Below are 14,900 nucleotides of genomic sequence, written 5' to 3' on the forward strand. Positions count from 1 at the left end.
CAATTGAAAGTCAGCTGTAAATTGGGAGTAGGTTGCTTTCATGCACACACACTAATGGAAAGCGGTGGCATCAAAAAAGCAAAATACACACAGTGTATGTGAATATATAAATGAATAATTTGTTGTCTATGGTTGCACCACAAAAACTAAACCCGTTCAACAGTTGCCCTTCCTTGCTTTTGACAACCACAAAGAGGAAAGTGTGTGGTGGATAGTCTGAATAAATGAGGAGTCCATTTCAGAGTATGGTGAGTGCTCTTTCTAAACCTGCATTACTATTTAATTGGGAATTCTGAAGAAGACTTTTAAAATTCATCTATGTACGTGACACACAGCCACAGATGCACACAGCTGCACAAACACAAGTCCACACAAAGCCAGTGACACCGGAAATGTACAGTGGGATTTTATAAATGTAAAAGATTCAGCCCTGATCTTATCTTTGGTTTTGATCTCTTAGAAGAGATGGCACCATAATCCATCTGCTGTTTCTTAGCAATGACAAGTCAATTCACTCCAAAATGTGCATACCATTTTTTTTTATTATAAAGAAACACATTTAAGCTTGGCCAATGGTTAATACATTTTAAATGCTAATGCCTTCATGTGCTGTCAACTGAACGTCATATCCTCCCCAAACTTTTCCGATGGGACCTCACACCTCTCACAATGGAAAGCAAACTGGAAGGGGACAGAGTCCAGTCTCTATCCAGGAGTAAGCAGAGCCTGTGCTTTCCATATTGTAAGCTTTACTTCCTGCGCTATACTATCCACTAGGTCACACTTTTTTGTCCCAAGTGTCAGTTCTTGTGGCCAGAGGTCATTCCACCAAGGCTCAAGACCTTTGGCTGCTGTCCAACTGGCAACACAGCAGACCGCCTGATTGTTATTGTAAAATTATGCTGTAAACTGTGAACAATATGCGCATTGAGTGAAGCCCACATATTTTACCCTGATGCAAGTTGAAAATGAAAGTGAAGCGAAAGCTAATAAAATAAACCAAAAGAGCACACCACTAAACAACTTGAATTGTGTCAGGAAAAAGCAATTTATTTGGAAACCGCTTAAATTTACGAATTCACATCAAAGCCACATCTACATACCTGTATGTTTTGTTTCTGTGTATCTTTTGATGTAAAATACAGTGATTTATTTCAACATTATTCCCTCCAGGGGGGGCTTAAGAAAAATAAAATCCACAAAGTGGCTTCTTGTTAAAAAACAGCAAGTTAAAAACATCTAGCAAGACATACTATATATTAATACACAAGTGCCAATTAAAAAAGGTTATAAGGTATGGCGGTAGGTTCATAAAACCATAAACAAATGGTCATAACCCATACTAAAGAGCAAATCTCTTTTTTAAAACAGTTTTCTGACAATGCATAAACGTGAAAATCCACCCAAAAAGTGCTCACTCATGTTAGTCTTTTTTTGTTTTATTATGGGTTAGTCATACTAATAATCAACTATGATTTACGTTACAGTATTATGATTGGAATTTATGTTCTAGTGTTTTGGGCAAAAGTATAAATAAGCATCTCTACCTCATTATTGCAGCTGCTCATGCTTGTGTTTCCCAACGATAAAATGTATTGCAAATTGGTTCCACTGTCCATCAGAAGTTTCTAAATTACATTTTGAAAACACTGTTTGAATTCACAAGGGAACAATTTGGAATACAAAGATGTTTTTTAAGGCATTACCAAATGTTTTGTCACGACTCAAAGTGAGGTCGTGTTGTGGGTTGGTAAGTGTGAAATAGAAGAAAAGCCAACTGGAATTTTCCACTTGTTGTTCTTTCTAGTACTTACATTAATATGTCATTGAAAGGAAACAGACTAGGAGTAATCTAGTTGGCTGTGCTGCTAATCATAAATGTAAACAATACTTGACTGTGTGTAAATTATGTTGAAAGTAAAACACTACAACCTAGGAGATGTTATATGTGACATACTGTATATGTATTATTTCCCATCCATACAGGAACAGGATATGTTGTGCGACCCACAGTACATGTGCAACTTGTGGAGACAGAGAACATTGGATTTCCAAACATACTCATACACCATTTCAATCTTTTATTAATGAGAGACAACGAGCTGGCACACTGTTGTTTTCCCTCCATCAAGTCATCCCCACCATCATTTCCCCTATATATATATGCACATTGGTATATGTATAGTCTGCGCTCTGCTTCATCTTCTTTCCTTACCTTACCCTCATCCTTCAGTATCTTCAACCTTTCTTATTTCTTTGTTGCTCCATCATTTTAGCTATGACTGTCAAAAAGAAGGGAAGAAGAGGTAGCAGAGGAAGCAGAATATGAAGAAGCCAATAACCCAGTTGACTGAGTAGATGTAGATGATGACCATGTCCATGTCAAAACGCCAGCTTCGAGAGTCATCCTCAAAGTCCAGAGGGTCCAGACGGTAGCCTCCTCCATGGGGGAACTGGCGTCTAGCAATGGGACTGGACTGCCTCTGGAAGCCTGGATCGGATGACAAATAAGGCATCACATCTGGTGGTTTTCATTGAAGTCAAATGTTTCTCTTTATTTGAGTTAATGTCAGGTAAACTGGGTTTTAATGGTTTTAGAGTGGGAAAAAAAACATCAAAATCACATGGTCTGGAAGGTAGCTACTATTGAGGAAACCAAGGTCATATGTCTAGGAAATTACAATTTTTTTAAGAGTCATTCTGATGTTTTTCCTCTGGACAACGTAGCTTAAAATCTGCCAAAATAAAGTAAACTACTACAACTAAAGTAAAAAAAAAAAAATAACAAAATATAATTCAGTCTTCTGCATCAGAATTACACAGTATAGAGAAGGCTGTGGAACATTTAGACCATCAAGTGGGAGTTAACATTTACCAAAAATATTACTGAACAAGTATATAATGAGTAAATAAAATTTGTAATTTTGTGATCTATGTTTTAGTACTTAAGTACTTAAATTGTACAGAGTTTGGTTGGTGGAAAGTCAACTTTCCTAGGTGGGTGTGGGATTCAATCATAACCTGAGTATCTTAGAAAATTCTGAACAAAATGTTTCAACTTCTGCAGCATTATCAACTTTTCCACTGTACCTCCATATGTCCAGTTATATTCCAAACTACCATTATTTATGATTTAAGTCGTATTGGCTTATACAGTTCATCTATGTTGTATTACTGCTTTCCATATTAGCCCATATTTTGCTGAAAGTGACAATAGGGTATTTAATACTCAAAGAGATTTATCTACTGTAAAAAATGGTACAACATGTGGCTGGGAAGGTTCAGTTGGTAGAGCAGGTGCAGGTATATAGAGGTTAACTCCTCGACACAGCTGCCGCGGGTTCGACTCCGACCTGTGCCCCTTTGCTGCATGTCAGTCTATCCCTTTTACATCTGTCCTGTGGATATAAAGGCCTAAAAATGCCCCAAAAAAACAAATTAATAATGGTACAACATCAGTGGTACATAGGTTAGAAACTAATTTTGGGGAACACTGCTTTCTCTCAAGATATTCTCCAACAATGCGTCTATAATAGGAAAATGCATGTTTGCTTGGGAAAGGCAGCAAATTAAATGTGTATTATGTATGCTAGGAAATTATAGCATGGGGTTTAATCTACCACTGAAGCCATGAGGTACTTTTAGGATAAATACGTAGCAGGTACACATGTGCTACTCTGTCAGAAGTCTTGTCAAGACCAACAATCTTAGCAATTTTGTCCTTCTGCTGCTGATATTTTGCCAAATTTGTTTATGTTAATCTGAGAGAATTCCATGTATGGGTATTTAAAAACTTGCCTCCAAAGATACGGAAGAGTTTCCGGCAGCTTGGGAGAGGCCACTTTGCACAGCTTGCTTTCTGGAAGTTTTGTTTCCGGGAAAGGTATTCCTTTGGGAAGAATGTTCTTGCTGTTTGGTTTAGCTCTGTAATAGGAGACAAGCTAAATATTACAAAACGGGAACATCTTATTCACACCTACACTTCTTTGTAGCCTGGATAGATTATGTTTGATTAATTCAATGTATTCCAACAAGCAGCATCACCAGACTCCCTCATTTTATCTCTGTTCTGTTTCTCTGTGACCTTGGCTTTGGTAATCAGCACAAGAATCTAATCTCCAATCCTTGTCACCTAATCACTCACAAGAGCCCTTAGTGTGTCTGCAGTCCTCATAACCATGGCCACAGCAATGTCCCTGCCGCTCACTCTCTCCTACATACATCCAGAAGTAGGCCAAAGTGAATCACAGAACTTCATTACTTATTCATAGATCAGACTACGTTCCATGTAATCATCTTGCAGTGATCACAGGGTTACATAAAACAAGTATGTCACTATAGAGCATATGTGCAAACATCTGATAATTTAGTAAAATTATTGTGTAATTACATCACACATAAGAAGAGGGTTTCATTGTCTACAGTTGCCGCAATTGCTAAAAACATCTCTTTTATCATATCGTCACCTTCCTAAAATAATCGCCTAAGTCATTTTTTGACAAAAAGTATTTTCTTGCCTAAATCATCTCCTCATGGTGTTGGCCACCTCTGGTAAAATTTCCTACATTCTCAGTTGAACAGGTCATGTGATTCTACGCCTTCAGTATAACTGCCTAAGTCAAAATATCTTCAGTATTTGGTTCAGTTTTTTGTGTTTTCTGAAAAACGTGAAAAAATGACTTAGGCGATTATTTTAGGAAGGTGACGATATTGCAATGCATTTCCCACCCAACAGGTTAACCCTTTCCTTATTTCCATCAGAAAGCACTAAATTAAAGTGTTCAGATCACGTTTGATTTTGTCTTCTCGGGGTGACTCATCTGGTCAGAGCTGAACTAAAGGTCTACTCTGCTCCCTACGGGACATCTGCAGCTGGGCCATCTGAACAATCTGCAGCTCATATGTCATCTATGCAATAGCCAACAGACATAAAAATACACATTAAGGCTAGCTGCAAAAATACATGTATGCATATGTCCATATTTACTACTACATTAGGATTATTTTGTTCTAAACTACACACTGGCACATTTAAAACTGTGTTTCTATCCATATCCATCTCTCATTATGTAATCTAAAATGCTCAGCAGTGTCATAAGTAGAGGTGATAAGTATTTCAAATCATGTATATTGTACAGCAAGTGCTTTCTGCCCATTAGCTCACCCTTCTGGAAGAAGACATGTGTGATGATTGTTCTGCAGAGGGGGCAAGGGGTGTTGGTGGGGCTGTTCTTAGCCAGCGTTCTCAGACAGGGTTCGCAGAAGATGTGGTTGCAGGGGTGACACATGTAAGGACTGAAGTATACATCCAAACACACAGCACAGATGTAACCTTCTCTGTCATCAGCGCTCATGTCCTCATCATCCTCGCTACTGCTGCTGGATGGGTTCCCTGTTGAACTCTGGGTGACAAGCAAAGGCAGAGGGTGAAAAGATAAATAGATGTTGTTGTAAATGATGTTGATAGATGTATTAACACCCATGCAGATACATTTTCATGTATTTGCAAGCCTTTGCATACTGTAAAAAGTTCAGACATGTGTTGGGTTTTGTGTGTTATGGATAAGACTCATATCAGATTATCACCAAACGTCTGAGTTTTCTAAATTTCAAAACTCATCTCTTCTTCTATCTCGAAAATCTAAAACCATGATGGCAAATCCATTTCTAAAGGGTCACGTCTAGATGGAATGAGCTTCTGCAGACAAACAGATTAAGTAAAAGAAGAAAGGAGACAAATGCAGAAATCTGACCCCCTGCATATGAGGTTTTGAGCATACATTATCACTATGTCATCGCACCAGCTGGAAATAAATATAAGTGAAAATGTCCTCTACTGCAGTCCTCTTGAGATTCTGTTTAAAATACTCTCTCTTTAATACACACATTTGATGAGTGTAAATTGTCTTTGACACCCACCTGCACAGCATAATATGTGTGAGGACATGTGTGAAGTTTTAGGTGTATGCTAAGCAGAGTAAAACATCTACCTACCTACACTTTCTCTACTAAATAGAGCATTTTGACCCTGACGCTGGCCCTAATTCAAACTTCCTTTCCTCTACAGCAAACAGAGTTGTTGAGGTCGAGTTTTTCCATTAGACACAGTGTGACTCATGCATACACTCTGTAAGATAAAACATTTTGTTTACACACAGATGGCCTGTCTTCAGTTTACTCTTTTAAGCTAGTTCGTATCTTTTCATTTCATATGGCACAATACATCTGCCACCCCAACTGCTTCAATCCCTCTCATCTCCTCAGCAGTCACCTGCTCTCCCTCCCACGTGCCTCTGCACCTAAATCCACACTCAGCATTTCCAAATTCCAAATAAAAATTCATATGAGAGAACCTGTTTTGAGAACAGTAGCTGGGGTCCTTCAAGTCCCCCTACTCAAACCTGTGGCGGCAGACTAAGAGGATTGGTGTCTGAAGACTCAGTCTTAAAAAAGCCCTGGTGCTTCCAGAGTAATTACCACTTTATCGCCCGGGGGTAACTCTAGGGACGTCCGTGTTGCACCAGTCCTGCCTCCCAAGGCGTGTCATTAACACAGAAGAGAGAACACTGAGTGTACAGCGCCAAGTAATCAGGGGCACTGAGGCTCTCCAGTGGCAATATGTACTGTAACACGGCACCTTTGTCTTGGTTGCACTGGTAAACGTGTACATCAATAAATAAGTACAATTTTTATCATTGGGGAAACAAAAGTATATCAAAATCTTTTATTCTTTTAACTTTCGTTAGCTTCATTTGACTAATAGTGCTACTGCACCACTAACCTGACACACTTGTGGTTTGTATAAATTTGACCGAACGAATAATATTTGTTGTACAATTGCAATTAATGTTTCTGCAGCACTACATGCAGCAGCTACATTCAGCCACAACCACATTTCAGCTTCTGAGCAGCAGCTGGAGTAACTGAACAATCCAACACTAATTGCCTCTCCATGACCAAGGATGAAACTACTTCCTGTGGAAAACTGCACTGTAATAATACCCGCTCTGACCTTTGGCCTGATCTGCAAAATGCAAGTAATATTATAATCTATTACTGATTAGACTCTATCAGGGGGGTTAAAACAACTATTTCCACAAGCACTGGCATAGGCAGTAAAGTTCCATAAAATCTGGGAAGGGGGTATAAATAAAGCATCACTTTTGGAAACACACATTGTGAAATATGTTTCCAGAATATAAACAACTTAAACAAGGCGTTGTGACAAAAAGGGTTTTAAAAAAATGATAATAACATGAGAGGGTGAATGAGAACAACTACTGTTGAGCTGTCCTTAAGTCCCAATAGCTAATAGCTGAAATGCTGTGCTTGTAGGGAGCAGCTCCCAAATAAGAATGAGTGTAACTGTGCGAGTGCAAGTTGGAAAAAGCTGAGGAAATAGTACACACACTCAATAAGTTTTAATATTGATAAATGACCAAGCAGACTCATTTAATTGATTCTGAATGAATAAACAAATACGCTTACTCACTCTTTCTCTGAGAGTTAGGGGAGAAGACCAATACCACTTGCATTGTGCATTAAAGGTAAGGTGACCAGATTTCTTAGACATTTTCAGCTCAGAAGCATATTTACCTCCAAAACAAGTAATGTTTTTATTTTTGTAAAACTTAAAACGGGGACACTAGACCTAGAGCTGTTCTCATTAGGGGCTGTGCCCCCCCCTCCCCCAAGGTCTGATCCTAAAACCCACCCCTGCTGCTACTTCCTACTCCACCACACCTCAAGATAGAAAGTCCTAATATTTCAAGATAAAAAATCCATCCTTATACTTCAAGATAAAAAGTCCTAATATTTCAAGATAAAAAGTCTTAATATTTCAAGATAGAAAGTCCTAATATTTCTAAATAGAAAGTCCTAATAGTCCTAATATTTCAAGATAGAAAGTCCTAATATTTCAAGATAGAAAGTCCTTATAGTCCTAATATTTCAAGATAGAAAGTCTTAATATTTCAAGATAGAAAGTCTCAATATTTTATAATGTTGTAATGTTTACTGAACTACTGACAGCTTTTGCTAGTAAGGCTTGTTTCTGCAACAGCTCATGAGAATCAGATACAACAAAAACTAGTGAGGACATATTTTCCTTTGACAGTGATGCAGTATTAAACGAGATCGTTGCAATGTAAGTTAATAGGATAATTGTCCAACTTGCATTTACGTTCATAAAAGTGCTTGTTTAGCTGCTGACAGACTCAGATTAATATTCTAAGTGTCTGACAACATTATGGAAAGGATTTCTAAGGAGGTCGACCTTTCTGTTAAAGATTAAGATCCTTTTTAAAACATAAAAGTCCGTGAAATTGCGTTCGCTAAACCCACCAGACTCCATGTAAATAATCAGTGATTTTAGCATCGTAACACACGGCTTTCTGAAACATCTCTGAGCACCGTTGGCTCTGGCTGCCTGGAGCCTGCGTGTGTAGGGTGTGCGATTATCGGCTACGTTTTGTCAGTTTTTTCTTTCTTTCATTCCAATTTCGGGTCTTCAGTCACAGTGAAAACCGGGGACATTTCCGGGGACAGATCCAGCCGGGGACAGGTAGCCAAAATCGGGGACTGTCCCCGGAAACCGGGGACGTCTGGTCACCCTAATTAAAGGTGCACTTTGAGTTCCTGCATGGTTTCAGTGCGATTTAATTTTTGTCTCAAATCGTAGGTATTTGTCTTTGATCTGCTAGCTGCCTGCCCCATGAATCGACTGTGAAAAAGCCCGGTCTCGGGAGACAACACCAACTAGATGGTTGGGGGACGGGGTGGGGGTTAGTGAAAGTTAGTCAGTTTGTCATGACAGTTACAGAAACATGGTGGGAAGAGCGAACTTGCTCTGTTTTGTCTGAAATTTTCTTGGAACGTCAACAAAAGTGACCATGCAGGAACTCATAGTGCACTCCCCAATGTAAGCAAAGTGCAGATTTGAGTCACTTTGCGACAAGTAGCATACAAGATGCTAACGAGAGATTTCTGTAATGTCAACACAGGAAAAGTGGACATACATAATGAAGTTTGTTCACTGCTATGGCAACAAGTTAGCACTCAGACACAACAAAGGTTGTAAGTTGAATGGTGTTTTGAGCCAACGTTAGCAATCAAACAACCATAGATAGCTAAAAGGATTTTGAAATGATTCCCTTTTTCTGTTATTGTTTGTAATGAGAAAAGTTTAGTATTTCATGGATTTCACAAATTTCAGCGTGACACGGTATGCTGTAAACCGTTTAAATTTGAGCATGCGTGACTCAAATCCGCATTTGACTTATATCGGGGAGTGACACTTAGCATAAACACTGGAAGCAGGGGGAAGCAGCTAGCCTGGCTTTTCTCCACAGTTAAAATATGTACCAGCACCATTAAAGCTCACAAACTAATATGCTGTATCTTGTTTGTTTAATTCATACACAAACATGCCAGGACAGCTTCCTAGAGTCTTGCTTTCACTGTGAGACAATGTGTCCAGCCAATTATTTTCTATGGAAAGCAGCTTAGGCCTGTTCGATGCGTCGCTAGATTGTGTTACATGTACAGTATTTGACGTCACAACTATTCACACAGAAGATTTCAAAACATGTCGCTCTTACCTGACTCTGGCTAACTATTTTCATTTATTAAATATATCTCATCAAAATGCACAGCACATAACTCTCTGTAAAACCACAACTTACATTAAATTTTTGATTGTGTTCACAAAAAAACAAGACATAACATGTCCATTAGTACGCTTTAGGGGTGTTGACAGACACATTTGTTTTCCTTTAGAGAGAGCTAGGCTAGCTGTATTTACGCTAAGGTAAACTAAGATAAACTAAGATAAGCTAAACTTGTCACTTTTTGACTTGGGCTACTTACATAACATTCAAACATCATCAATCTTCTCATCTAACTCTCGATAAGAACTTTGAGTTTCTAACATTTGGCTCTTGACCCTTAATTTACACGTGATAACTGGAGGGCAAAGGGGGGAAAATAGAAAAACACTTGCATGCATTTTCCTCATGGTGGCACATGCCATCTGTTCTCCCCCACAGAAATATTCACCACATTATAATGGAAACAATAATATCTGCTAGAGCCAGACAGTATGTGTATTATGTATCTACAATCATGCGTACATTAAATGCAATTTGACGGAGAGAGGAATATCTTAACTAAAAACAATATAATCGGCAGAAGGGCATTGAATTAGGGAATCGATTTTCTGTGTTTCAACACAGCTAATTTTATTCAGCTTTCTTTAATTCAGCAGTCAGAATAATGTCAGTCCGCCAACGTAACTGCAGATCTGCAGCAGCCGATCAAAACAGAATTTGCTCTGTTGTCTGGTTGCTTTTGAAGGGCTCTCCACCCGAGCCTCATCATGCAACTAATTCAGATGTAACCCCACTTTAAACCGTACAGACAATGGCCATTGAGAGGAGCTGGGTGCTGATAGGGCTGTCGACAGTCAGACTTAGATTAAATTAACACACGCAGACACACAAATACATGTGTGGCCACGCAGTCACATAAGTGTAATGAATAAAAACAGAGAAAATTGGACCCAACATGTAATATTTACATCTGATTTGTGTGCATGATGTATTTTACCACACACACAAACACACACAAGTGGATCAGTTGAGGCCGACGTGCCTTGAGACTTGCAATTTTTGAGAGTAGTCTAAAGCTTCTTAACTGATAAAGACTACAAATGAAGACTGCAATGTTTGGTTTGGTAAATGATAAATTGAAAAGAAAACGTGTCATTAACCGCTAGATAAGTGCCCCTACTGTACTTCTTGGTGTCACATAAAACATCATGGTGCTTCAATTGTTGATCCATTATTTGCATTGTATTAACATAGTATTAACTGGGAAATGGGAGAGAAAAGTATATTATTCAAAGAATTAATTATCAGCTCTATGGTTCTTCTTAAACAGCAGCACCAAATGATATAAAGTACCTGCCTGATCTTGATCTTAAAATCACGGGTAAAACATTTGGTAAAAGAACAGTACTCATTGTCATGTTTAGGCTCAGTTATTTGTGTCATTCACCTGTCTGCTCTCCTGCAGTTGACTTTGTCTCCACCTCTCCCTTCTCCTCTGCCTCCTCCTCAGACACTTAATCCTGTTCTTCTCTCTTTTACTCATCCTCCTCTCGGGGAGAAAAGGAACACTAGGCTGCACCACTGCTGAGGTCACGGTCTGACCGATCACCTCCATCACACCACTGCCTCCTTCCTCGCCATCGTCCACATCCTCTTCCTCCTCTTCTCCTTCTCCCAGCTCTGAGTTGGTGAGAGATGGGATGTGTGTCAGATGGCTTTGTGAAGATCGTCCAGTTGCTGTCCCTGTTCTCACCTCCACCCAGAATGGATCTGTCTCTCTGGGCGAACTAAATGGGTTGCAGTGCAGGTCTACTGCCGCTGTCCTGGATGAAAGTCTCTGAGGGGACAGAGGTGTGGGTCTGGTTTGGATGGGAGGCTTAAGGAGAGTAGAAGACAAGGACCAAGGGGATTGGGGGTTTAAGTTGGTGGTGATGTTCCGGGTGCCGCCAATACTGGGAGAACTAGGACACATGTGTCCTCTCTGTAAGTTGTTCGATCCTTCCAAAGGGCAGTTTAACTGGATGTCAGAATTACTGCTGGACAAACTTTCAGAGCTTCCTGTTCCCTGTCTGTCCTGGACTCCAGCTCCATGTGTACTAGTTCTTTCAGTCTTTCTCTGCCTTTGTTTTCCTCTTTCCCTGCCTGCTGTGTGTTCAACATTTTGTCTTTCCTCATCCCTGTCCTGATTCCCCTCTCTCAACCGTCTTCTGTTGTCCTTGATGCAGGTCTTTTTGTGTGCTTTCCTCCCTGGCAGGGCAGGTCTCACCAGCTGCTCCACACTGCTTGACCTTCCCTCTCCGCCTGGATCAGCACTCCTCAGCCTAGGTCTCACTGTCTTTAAGCATGGGGTGTAAGTCTCGTTGTTGCTGTTTTCTTCACCATCTTCACTACCACAACCTTCACCTCTGTTTGATCCATTAACACCAGAGGGTTCCAAATGGGAGCTCATGGCGATGCTTTTGAGCCCCTTGTTCACCAGCAGAACACATCCAAAGCAACTTCTACCAGCTAGCCTGGTCTTTCCCCTGTCATCTTCCCCAAAGTCTTCTCTCTGCCTCCCACTACCTCTGGATGGATTAGTTCAAGCTCTTTAGAGGGACTGTTCCAGTGTAGAGGAGGTGAGCACTGCATCCCTCTGGCCTGGCCTATCCTGCCCGTTAGCCCGCTGGGACATTCCATGCTGTTGACAAAGCCAAAGTCCCCCTGATGAGCCCCATCACAATAGGTGCACTATTCATGGCCTCACTATTGTCCTGTGTGACCTATAGAAAACCCATTGCTATACAACCCCTGAATACACAAAATAAGGTGAAAAAACCAGAGCTACCTTTTTTTTCTCACATCCACAAATATGGTGTCAGCTTTTTTTACTCTGTGGTTTACAAATAGAGCATTATGTGTGTGTGTGTGTGTGTGTGTGTGTGTGTGTGTGTGTGTGTGTGTGTGTGTGTGTGTGTGTGTGTGTGTGTGTGTGTGTGTGTGTGTGTGTGTGTGAATGAGTGAGTGAGTGAGTGAGTGAGTGAGTGAGTGAGTGAGTGAGTGAGTGAGTGAGTGAGTGAGTGAGTGAGTGAGTGAGTGTAGTGCCTGGACTTGAAGAAAATCAAAATGTATGTGAGGAAAAAGATAAGGATAACTTGTTCAATAGCACTTAGTTCTGAAAGACTAGAATTCCAAATTGAGAAAGAGGAAACACAATTTGGATTACAGGTATTGTAGGATGGACTGAAATATATATACATATATAGACATTTTTAAAGTTGAATAAAAAAACAAAACAATAATGATTTAAAGTTCTATATGCATTCTCGCATCGTATACATTTTATTATAATAGGTCATGCAACGGTTACTGCTATTGTCTAATTGAGGGTAATGGCATAAGTTGGTACTTTGCATCATTGTTTAGGTATTGGTCTTTGATAAAATGTAAATTGACAGCCTTATTTACATAACTATTATTCACACATTCTAAGGAAATGATCACAATGAATTACATTACCATTTTAGATACAGCTCCACAGATCCTCTGATAATGCCTCACTGGTTTTTCCTAATTATGTCCTAACAGGCTGAGGACTAAGGTTCATGCCCTTGGCTTATGGGCTAATAAGCATTAGAATAGCTCAGGAGATTTGAATGGAAAATCACTTTTGAAAACCCCTTTGTGCAGTGTGGCTATTAAGTCATCTTTTCTCATGTATTGTTGCACTGGTTGTAAATTGTTAAAATAAAGTAATGATCTTTCCTAATAATTTTCAACCGGTTATCGCTACTTGTTTTTTCCTAAGATAATTACAAATATCTCGATTGATCATCTCCTGTGCTGTAGTCTTAAGTAATCAAGTTTGAATGACCACAAAGTCTCTGTCCACTACAGCAAAGGCTAAATGCCCAGGGGCCCTGGACCCCTCAGGGCACCAAAAGCCCCAGATCATGTTGTGTTGCAGTAACAGTTTTTGGGGTTTAATTTAACTAATTGCACATTTGTTATGGAATTTGTACCACTTAAGTGTAAAAATCTTCATATGACACAGTACAAATTGCTATGTAAAGTGCTGTTAAATAGAATAACTACAACAGTTTTTGGCCATTTTTCCAAACAGGTTAATCTAGCCATGAAGTTGTCAAACTTCCCTCAGTCACTATGATACTCAAAAACCTCTATATGGCCCTCTACACACGCACACACACACACACACACACACACACACACACACACACAAATTGGAATGTATATAAAAAAATGTTCTATTAGAACACATAACTTCTATGAGAACACAGAGGGTTCTATGACCTCACAATGTATTAATTCCATACTACAGTACAGACAGACACAACAGTTCAGTTTAACGTTCTACTTCACAGTGAACACAACACAGAGATTTTCTGCACGTGTAACTTAAACTGAACTTAAAAGAAGAAAGCAAACCACTCCAACTGAGAAAACCTAAAGAGAGAGAGCTCAGAATAGGAGAAAAGAAAGAAAAACAAGTCAACCAAGTTCATCTGAAAATGTCTGAATACAGACAGGTAAGTAAATGCTCTGTATAGAAGTTTAGGAAATAAATTGGTTTATAATTTAGATATCAAGTTGTTAGTGAAGGTGAGTTGGAGGACAGGTTGCGTTTCTTCATTCTGTTTGGTGTTGACAGAGAAAAGATGAAAACTTTACATCCATGATATCTGAACAATGTGTCAGATATCTTGTATGTAAGGCATATATAATATAAAAGAACAAGAAACACGTGATGCTACATGTTGTCTCACAGTGATCTGAATATCTCAAATGAACCTGCAAATTGGAGTTCATTCTTTTTGTATTTCTTTTGTAATATACCCAGCTTTTTAATGTTTTTTACATAGCAAGTTCCATTTCAAGTCAAATCAATGCATTTACTGTGGGAACACATTAGCAAGCACACATTAAAATGCATGCGGCCACAAACACGTGTAATGTAAGTTTTTATGTGTCCAACAATCACATGTGCTTATAAGTAAATTGATCGCATGCATAAATACAAGGAGAAAAATACCTATAAGCAACATTTTTAGTCATAACTCAGAACTATGACACATTATCATGTGCATTACCTGCAGTATTAACACACAGGCATGCTACAAAAACAATGTTATAGTTTTCATCAAGAAAAAAGATAAACAAGGACATGTTTATCATACTGTGAAAATATAAGATCAAATGTTTGATTTAGACTAAACCGTTCCATAATTCAAATAAAATTCAACAATTATTTCACTTTTCACTGTACACTGCATACCTTTTTTATTAAATTAT

At 39.1% G+C, this 14,900-nt stretch overlaps 1 protein-coding gene across 1 annotated transcript; it reads right to left on the minus strand.

Annotated features, from left to right (window-relative positions):
• Nucleotides 1-2,070: 2,070 nt before the first annotated feature.
• Nucleotides 2,071-12,263, minus strand: rnf180a (ring finger protein 180a). The gene is made up of 4 exons (XM_032517066.1): nt 11,056-12,263; nt 5,165-5,402; nt 3,799-3,924; nt 2,071-2,491 (listed from the first exon to the last, which is right to left on the minus strand). Exons 1-4 carry the CDS (start codon nt 12,055-12,057, stop codon nt 2,286-2,288), a joined length of 1,572 nt encoding a protein of 523 aa, XP_032372957.1. The 5' UTR covers nt 12,058-12,263; the 3' UTR covers nt 2,071-2,285.
• Nucleotides 12,264-14,900: the final 2,637 nt, after the last annotated feature.

Source organism: Etheostoma spectabile, chromosome 5 (assembly GCF_008692095.1).
Source record: "Etheostoma spectabile isolate EspeVRDwgs_2016 chromosome 5, UIUC_Espe_1.0, whole genome shotgun sequence".
NCBI classification, from domain to species: domain Eukaryota; kingdom Metazoa; phylum Chordata; class Actinopteri; order Perciformes; family Percidae; genus Etheostoma; species Etheostoma spectabile.

Excerpts from the sequence above, each read along its gene's own strand:
- rnf180a (XM_032517066.1), bottom strand. The coding sequence starts at position 12,057 with ATGAGCTCCCATTTGGAACCCTCTGGTGTTAATGGATCAAACAGAGGT. Across the intron at positions 3,925-5,164 it reads ACATGTCTTCTTCCAGAAGG|AGCTAAACCAAACAGCAAGA; the intron begins GTGAGCTAATGG and ends CTCCTATTACAG. Across the intron at positions 2,492-3,798 it reads ACTCTTCCGTATCTTTGGAG|GCTTCCAGAGGCAGTCCAGT; the intron begins GCAAGTTTTTAA and ends CATCCGATCCAG.